General features: G+C 44.6%; 1 protein-coding gene across 1 annotated transcript in view; it reads right to left on the bottom strand.

The window, feature by feature from the left end:
• Positions 1-1,324: 1,324 nt before the first annotated feature.
• Positions 1,325-8,811, bottom strand: part of LOC307232992 (solute carrier family 28 member 3-like) — a gene marked incomplete at both ends in the record, with an annotated part of 9,310 nt that continues 1,823 nt past the window's right edge. Inside the window, 11 exons of the mRNA XM_080004206.1 lie at positions 1,325-1,442; positions 1,556-1,670; positions 2,274-2,355; positions 3,472-3,669; positions 3,775-3,946; positions 4,048-4,175; positions 4,347-4,472; positions 4,828-4,908; positions 5,181-5,261; positions 5,389-5,466; positions 8,668-8,811. The exon at positions 8,668-8,811 is cut by the window's right edge and continues 1 nt beyond it. Of these exons, the coding sequence (XP_079860332.1) occupies positions 1,325-1,442; positions 1,556-1,670; positions 2,274-2,355; positions 3,472-3,669; positions 3,775-3,946; positions 4,048-4,175; positions 4,347-4,472; positions 4,828-4,908; positions 5,181-5,261; positions 5,389-5,466; positions 8,668-8,811 (1,323 nt within the window). The remainder of the gene's footprint in view (positions 1,443-1,555; positions 1,671-2,273; positions 2,356-3,471; positions 3,670-3,774; positions 3,947-4,047; positions 4,176-4,346; positions 4,473-4,827; positions 4,909-5,180; positions 5,262-5,388; positions 5,467-8,667) is intronic.

The following is an 8,811-nucleotide window of genomic DNA, read 5'->3' as shown; positions in this document are numbered from 1 at the left end:
TTGTGTTATGTGTTATTGCGTATAACACAAAAAGACAATGTTCAGGAAGCTATTTTTTTATAAAGACAGCCTGACATTTGTCATATATTTATTACAAAATTTAGGCTATCTTCTGAAAGGTAAACAAATAAATTATTCAGCTTATTAGCACATTATGTTTTTAGCATTTTTTCAAATGTCACCGTATTTTTTAAGGTGTAGGTGCCATGGAAATAGCCACCTGTCGCTGGATGGCTGAAATATCTGTCATTAAGGGGGTGATTTTGTATTTTACCAAACTATTCTCCATATTAGTGCATCTGTTGCTGTCTGTATTTGGACGTTGGACACTAACATTGATTTGGAATTGGACTTATTATGGAAGCACTTCTCACTATTTAATGCATTCTCCCTTTTCATTTTAAGCCCACTATGTTTAGCTGTGGGAAGCTGCATGTAAATGAAATTTCTCTAAAACAATCGAGTATTTTTGCCTCTAAAACAAACCTGGTCATTGTTATAACTCACGGTGTTGTCTGTGGAAATAGAGCTGCAGCCACAGCGACGGAAAAGTCGACGTTTGGTCTCGTGCGGGGAAATAATGAGGTATTTACGGAAGTTTGACCGGTTGATGCCGTAGGGGGCAACAATGACCTGATAACATAATTTTAGTGGTGACGCCTTTCTATGGATTACATTGTGTTACGGTTCCATGAAGTCCGAAAACGTTACAATTTCACGGTGTGGCAGTTTCAGGGCCCTCCGGCACAGAGACACAGACGATGGGGTTGAGAAAACATATTGTGGAGCGGATGAACACGTGTCATGACACAGGCTCCTCTCTCCTGAGTGAGTGTGGGGATGGGGGTTTTACCTGTTGCCCGTTAGACCAACCAACGAGCAAGAGGTATGAAGTCACTCTCATCCTGGTCCCCAATTACCTAGACCCAGGAGAGGTGTGGCTGCTCAAACTGCACCATCTCCACACCACACACAGGTGCTGGTTCAAGTTTTATATTGTTCAAGTTGTCCGATCGATTACGGTTCCATGAAACCGGAAAACGGTCGACTTCTTTCAAACCAGCCCAAGGTTTATGTTTATGTTTATTTTTTCCAGCCTGATGGGATCAAAAGTAGCTCAACTGGGCGGAAAACCCCCACAATCTGGTAACACTGGAGCCCGCCACTGCAGGATAATGTGCAGCCAGGGGGTCATTCTTGCAAAACCCCTATCTGGGGTTATTTTTCCTGATAATGACCGGCTGGCAGCACCTTATCCCTTACGTCTATTTAACCGATATATTGACAGACGCTAGGGTGTGGGAGTGTGTCACAGTGCAGGAGTCTAAAGCACCATGCTGCAGTTGAAGTGCGTGGAGGGAGCGACCGCACAGCAGCCGCGCAGGAGGCTCTGGCTGAACGCCCCGCCCGCCGTCACGTTCCATGGATCGTGCACAGTCACCCTGAAATTGAAAGGAGAGGTAGTTGTCGAAGCCCACACGCTACCTCAAGAGGGAAAATCTGTGTGTGAAGCATTTATTAGACTCTTTTCATAACGGCGATAACACACACACACCCGTTGTAGAGTTCCCTGCAGCAGATGACGATGTCTGTGCTGCTATTCACAAGGGCATTGCCGAAAACTGTTTCCAGCATGTTCTCACACTGGAAATCCGAGCGATATAAAATGCCTACGGATCCGTAGAGGGGTGGTTAAAAACTGCTTTCCTGTTAAACACTCTATTTACAAGAAAAATGAATGAATGAGGGCGTCACTCACCTGCAACGCATGCGGTCATAAAACAGGACATGCAGCCTCCGGCCATAGATCTGTAGCTACAACTGGCGATGTCAGCCCTCCTGTCTGGAACCATGTTAACTGTAACCCCATGATACATTCATGTTATATTCAAATGACGTCAAAACAGTTTTTGGAGAGGGAGAGAGAGAGAGAGAGCTAGAGAGAGAGAGAGAGACAGTAATGTAATTATTCAATGGCATTAACTAAAAAAGAGGCAATAAAACATTTTAACAAAATAATCTATTTCATGTTAAAAATAATAAACCAACAAATAAGTAAATCATGTCCTATAATCATATCATATTATGCATATATCATTATACGTACAGTATCATTTAATCACATCATACCCTTCAGTTGTTAACCCACACAAAATGATTGAGTTAATCATTTTGCAACAACGCACTGAGCCTCAGGTGGAGCCGTTTTTTGCTTCTCTCTCTGGTGTTTGAATCAGAAACGGAGAAAAAAAGCTCGGGGAGCGTGAACTCACTCATCACGCCGACCATCATCCCCAGCGCCGACAGGTTGGAGAAGCCGCACAGAGCGTAGGTGGCTATGGTCTCCGAGTGAAGCTGAGGAGTAGGATACAACTGAAGTTATTTTTTTTAATTGATGAAACAAAATAGTTATGCTGCTCATGAAGTTGGCCTTCGAAGTGCCGGATGCTAAGATCAGTGTAAGGAAATACTAAATGTTACATAGGCCTACATTATGGACTGTGAATGAGGACTGTTTGATTTTATAGCGTTTGAAGTTTGCAATGTTAGATGACGGTTGAATGTTGTCGGGATTGTACCTCAATGAGGCAATAATTATTCCTTTACCCAAATGTCCTTTGTCAACAGCATTTGTCCAACTGAAAGGTGTGGTTTTTTTTTTAATTAAAGTGGTAATCCGTAAGATTATTTTAATTATTTAATATAAAAAAAAATCCCATATTTGATACTTTATTTAGCTGGCACTCTTTGGGAAACAGCCATTTAATGTATCAGTGTTGTGCGTGTCCTCCACCACAGTATATGCTGTTTCCATTGTTGGTGGCGGAGTCCGCCACCTTTTCTGGCAAGAATGCTGCCATCCTTGCCAGACCAATTCGCAAATGCGAATTAGTTGCGCATTTGTATTATTATTAAGAATATCTCAGTTCCTTTTCAATTTCCAAGGGGCGTTACCAACGGGCGCAGACCAAAATGTCTCTGGACGCAATTGGATAGACCTGCAACCAATCAGAGTAACGGAAAGTGTGACATAGCGCTGAGCCAGTCAGGTGGTAAATCAAACTTTTACCAAATCCTGTCGGATGTGCAAGCAAACACATCTTATCAACAAAAAACATACTGTACAGTTAATACTGTCGTGATAGCGGATTCAACAGACCGATCCACGGCAGCCATCTTGGTAAGGTGTGACAACGTCCCTCCTCCTCTACAAGAAGCCGGACTTTGTGAAAAAAATAAAGATAAAAATACGGATGTTGAAATCTGGATGCCCTATCACCCCTAAATACTGTATATCAGATAATTGTTTATAACCTGCATATACTTGTTGGTTTTGATCGAAAAGATAACTTTGAAATGCATTAATTGGTGTCTCAGGGTGAGCTTTTTTGACAGAAGAGCCCGACAAAGTAGCGCGGGCGGCGACGCCGCGAGCAGAGACAAAAGCTGACGGAGACGAATTCGACTCACTGAGATATACTGCTTCACGTCGTTCAGGTATTCCGGGCCGCCCGCCTTCCGCAGCTTCACGAGCTCCGACAACTTCTCGTAGGCCACAAACTCGTTAAAAAACGTCTTCAGGCCGATCAACTCGCCCACGAGAAAACTGTCCTCCCAGGACACGCCCATCATGAAGGTCAGCGGCATGAAGACGTACGAGCAGATGGACTGACACGAGGAGAAAGAGGCGGCGGGAATGGGTCAGTGCAGCCCTGGCCATCTGTATGAAGTTCTGGTTGTGCAGTCTAGTTGTGGTGAGAGGATCAGGGTTACCGAAAAGCTGAGCTGCGGGTAGTCGAACATGAATCCTAGCCAGGAGAGGGCCGCATCCAGAAAGGCCAATATGGCCAGATAGGCGATGAGGTTCACCGCAATGGAGACGACGACCAACACGGCAGATGCGGCTCCCTGGGACGCTGCTTCGAACAAGTTAGCATAACTTTCTCTGGGGGCAGGCGATAGAGATCACAATTATTATCATCGACAACGAACGACTGCACATGCTTGTACTCACACACGAAAGAGTCATTCCACCGAGTCGCTCACTCTTTGTGCATTTTTATTTTGCTGTACGTTATCTTCGTCGGTTCCACTTCCGGCCAGCAAACTTTGGCAATGGCCAGGGAGGCGGGCGCCGACATCAACGACGCCGTCAACAGGTGAGAGGCCTGAATCTGTACGAGGGGGGTGGGGGGTCGTGGGGTTTTGGGGGCGGCAAGGGATGTGGAGTTAGAAGATGGGGTGGGGTCGGCGTGGAGTCACCCTCACAAGGTGTCCCACGCCCCGAACGATGGAGCGATGTCTCTGCCGGCGACCGCGGCGCGGGTCTTCTTCCCCCCCCTCACCCCAAAGGAGATGTAGGTGGCCATGATGGCGCTGGAGATGCTGGCGAGGCCCCCGGTCATCAGAGCGTTCATCTCCGAGCAGGTCAGCAGGCTCATGTATGGACGGACCAGGATCAACGCGTCCGTCTCACGATGTGAGAGAGAGAGAGATGGGTTGAGAGAGAGAGGGAGAGAGAAGCTATTACAAGTTCTCAAGGTTCTATAAAACACATATAAAACACAAATCCTTATATGGACACTCATTTCAGCTGCGTGAATATATTGACACATATGTGACGAATAAACCTCTTGAATCTTGAATTTTTTATTGACATTTATTCAGGCTGATCCTGACGGACCAGGATCAACGCGTCCGTCTCCTGAGGTGAAAGAGAGCAATGGAGAGAGAGAGAGAGAGACAGAGAGAGAGAGAGAGAGAGAGAGAGAGAGAGAGAGAGTTAACTATAAATGACAGTTTTGAAAGAATCAAAACTTCACACACCTGTCCCAAGAATATGTTTCCGGCAGCAGCCAATGATTCCACCGGAGATGTTCCCATGGTTACCTCCATTACGAATCCCACCTTGATAAACAAAATGGTTTGTTGCATAAACACACACACAGTGCTTCTACTGAATCCGGGAAAACACAATAATCTCCATGGACGCACACAAATTAAACAAGCAAACGAGAAAAGCCATATTTTAAGCCATACAGTATTGGAAAAAAAAAATAATGGGACCTTTTCCAAATGGGTCAACATACAAAATGCATTCCTTAGACCACCTCTCTCTCTTTAGTTGGACAACATACCCTCAATACCCCAATACCCCAATACCTGTCTTCCCCCCTTACCTTGAGAAGCATCCACTGCATAATGCCGACATAGTAGAGCAATGAAATGACCGCGCTGAAAAACACCAAGATAGGCAGCACCTGCGGACAGACCCCAATTATCATCATTATCACCATCGTGTGTGTGTGTGTGTGTGCGTGTGTGTGTGTGTGTGTGTGTGTGTGTGTGTGTGTGTGTGTGCGTGTGTGTGTTTGTGACCTACTGTACCTTAAAAGCAAAGAAGTGTTCTGCGTAACTTTCGCCAAAGACAAACTCAGACCCCACGTCCGTGTAGGCGAGGAAGATCTGCGCGGAGGGGAGAGGTGAGGGGGGAAAATGAATGGGAGTGAAGGGATTCCAAAAACTTGTTTTTAGGGTTCAGGAAATGAACGATCATTTTTGTTGACCGTCAAAGAAAATCAAATGAGATTCAGCTTGATGAGTTGAGAAATTTCCTGCATTCCGGTGAATTTTTATGCACCAATTTTTGCCTTTTTGCATCAATTTATGGTGGAAATGTCGTGATTTACCAAACGGAAAACACAAAATTCAGGCACCTTGTGACAATTTAAAATATATTGCAATAAGGCTCTGAGGCATTCTGTACTGATTTCAAATATTTATTCTCCTGCAGATCAACTTTTCTCATATAATTGCATCCCTGCTGAGCCGACACACATATCGGCATGATTTACTCTTCTGTCCTGTTTGGGGAAGCAACCCCCTGAAATGTAAATGTGGCACCTATTCACGTCAATGATAAATTAATTAATTTTAATTAATTTATAAACCCCTGGACTTTAATAGCTCATATGTGTTTCAGCAAGATATATCAAAACTTTCTGCACATTCAAAAGAATGCAACACATGCAACACATTTTGGCCATAACCGATGAAAACATTGATCAAATCTATTAGAGAATGAGAACTTGTGAAAGCCTCCAAATAATTCTGGAAAGCATGTTGATCATAAACATATTTTGGGAATAAAAAAAAAATGACCCAGTGCTGAAGAAAAAAGAGAACCCGGTAGACTGCAGACCGCAAACGGCACTTTATGGACGGCATGGGGGAGCAACAGGGAGGTACCACAGGAAACGTGAAGATATGTTGCTATGGTGATGTCCAAAGACTCCAATAAAATATATTTAACTAAGTTATTTCAGGTTTGTTATTATATATAAGTAAGTAAATAAGTAATTATATATATATTGTGAACAAAAATGAATGTTAAATTCCCTCCAAAATGTAAATAGTTGGTTAACTTCACACAAGCTGGCAGTAAAGCATCATATTCATCTCCAAGCAGGTTTGACAATGGATTATTTGGCATTATGAATATATTTATGGATATTGTTATTTGCTTCGAGAGAGAGCGCATCTTTAGAGTTTCCTGGTAGCGATCAATGATCTGTTTGCAACTGGTACGCAGCCACTGCAGATCCTAGCCCCCAATTACCTAGACCCAGGACAGGTGGGGCTGCTCAAAACCACACCACCCCCACACCACCTACCCCAGACACCAAACTAAGGCCACAGAGAATCCCTGGCCATAGCCTACCCCCTCGCCCCGCAACCAAGCAGAGAAGAAAAAAAGAATGGGAATGCCTAAAATACAGACTCTGACACAGGGTTACTATACCTAAAAAGGACAGACTCTAACACAGGGTTCCTACACCTTTAAATAAATAAACGCTGGACTCTGAAACAGGGTTCCTGTGGTCTCTTGGTATTTTGCAGTCAGGTAACAGAGACCAACTCCTGTTTTGTTCACCTTTTATTAACAGTCTTCAGCAACATGTGAAGCGGCCATAACGTGCCAGGCTGGCTATCAGTAAAACATAACCGAGAGGGCAAAGGAGCATTACTGGCGAAGTCTTATAACTGCACTCTATCACAGTTCCCATACCTTAAACCGACAAATGTCCAACAAAACAGAAGAAGCTTCCTTCCCCCAGGGCACCAGCAAACTACCCCCTCCTCCCTTCCGGAGAGTGGGGCCTCCGGCTGCTGGCTTGGCTGGTGAAGGCGTGGTCGGACTTGGCTGTTGCGAAGGCTGCTCGGAGGGGTGGCCTGGCTGCTGGGCTGCTGGATGGTCCCGGCGGTGGCAGCTGAGCGGAGTAGCTAGCTGCCAGTGGTTACCTGTAGTGGTTGCTGCAGCTGCTTCACTCCAGGTCCTCCACCAAGACACCTGGATGCCGCTGCTGCCAGGCGGGAGGGGGCTGCTGCTGTGTCCCTTCCCTGTGCCGGAGAGTCCCTGTTCAGGTGCCAGTGTAGCTGTTTTGCCTACCACACGCCACCCAAGCGGGGTTTTCAGGGACCTCCGGCACGGAGACACAGACGACAGGGTTTCGGACAAACCACGCCATGCGACACCACTCCATCTAAATCCTCCATCTGCTTCCTCGCTACAAGCACCAAACAGCCTCCATGAAATTAATAAATAGAAAAAACAACTTTTATATCAATCCAAGCCATCCCATCACAGTCTGACTCTGAGAAACTCGCACCCCATTACATTGGACCCTTCGAAATGCGCCATATTATCAACCCCGCTGTCGTCCAGCTCAAACAGCCTCCACACATGAGGATTCACCCCACATTTCATGTCTCCCAGCTAAAACCATTGATCACTCGGTTAACAGATCATTGTCGCTACCAGGAAACAGATCTCTATAGTTGCGTCTCTCAGGAAGCCGCATAACAATAACCAAAAATATATTTGTAATGCGAAAAAATCCACTGTCAAACCTGCTTGGAGATTAATGTGATTCTTTACAGCTTGTGTAAAGTCAACCAACTATGAATGACAATACGTTTTGGAGGCAATTTAACATTAATTTAAGTTTGCAATAAAATATTAATACTAAGCTGCATTATTATAACACAAAGAAAATAATTAATAAATAAATCATTTGAAATATTTTATTGGGGTCTTTGGATGTCATCATAGCAACATATCATCAGGTTTCCACCCCTCGCTCCCCTGTGCCGTTCAGAAGGTGCAGTTTGTCGTCTCCCAGCTACAGTGTTCCAAAAGCGCGTTTAAACATTGAGTGTGTGTGTGTGTGTGTGTGTGTGTGTCTACCTCTATTTGCTCTCCAACCCATTGCATAGCTGCAAAGCCAAATTCAGTTCTGAGGGTGAGGATACCAAAGAGAAACTGCAGCCCAACACCGAATTGAAGAGTAGACCCATTAACCTGCAAAACACACAGCAGCACAGCCATCACTGTTTAATGTGTGTGTGTGACAATAATATTAATATTATTATAATTACAATAACAATCAGAACACAACAGTAAAAATTATATATTTTACTTATATAGCACCTACAATATAATTCTATACACATAAAAGCATAGAAAGAGACAATATTATGCAAATAAAATATTTAGAAAAAAAAGTGTGTGTGTGTGTGTGTGTGTGTGTGTGTGTGTGTGTGTGTGTGTGTTGCATGTTTGTGTGTGTGTGTGTGTGTGTGTGTGTGTGTGTGTGTGTGTGTTACCCTGCATGGGTTGTTGGAGGTGACCAGCATTAAGACGATGAACAAGATCAGACCAGCAAGGGACACCAGCTGCCTCGTTCTGTCACTGGGTCTGTCCAGAATCATCCAACACACGAACCCCACCAAGTTCAGCCCAGTGACCAC

The sequence above is a fragment of the Zeus faber genome, assembly GCF_960531495.2.
Source record: "Zeus faber genome assembly, chromosome: 7".
Classification (NCBI taxonomy): Eukaryota; Metazoa; Chordata; class Actinopteri; order Zeiformes; family Zeidae; genus Zeus; species Zeus faber.
Note: the sequence above shows the minus strand (reverse complement) of the source record. Positions and strands in the feature narration are given on the sequence as shown.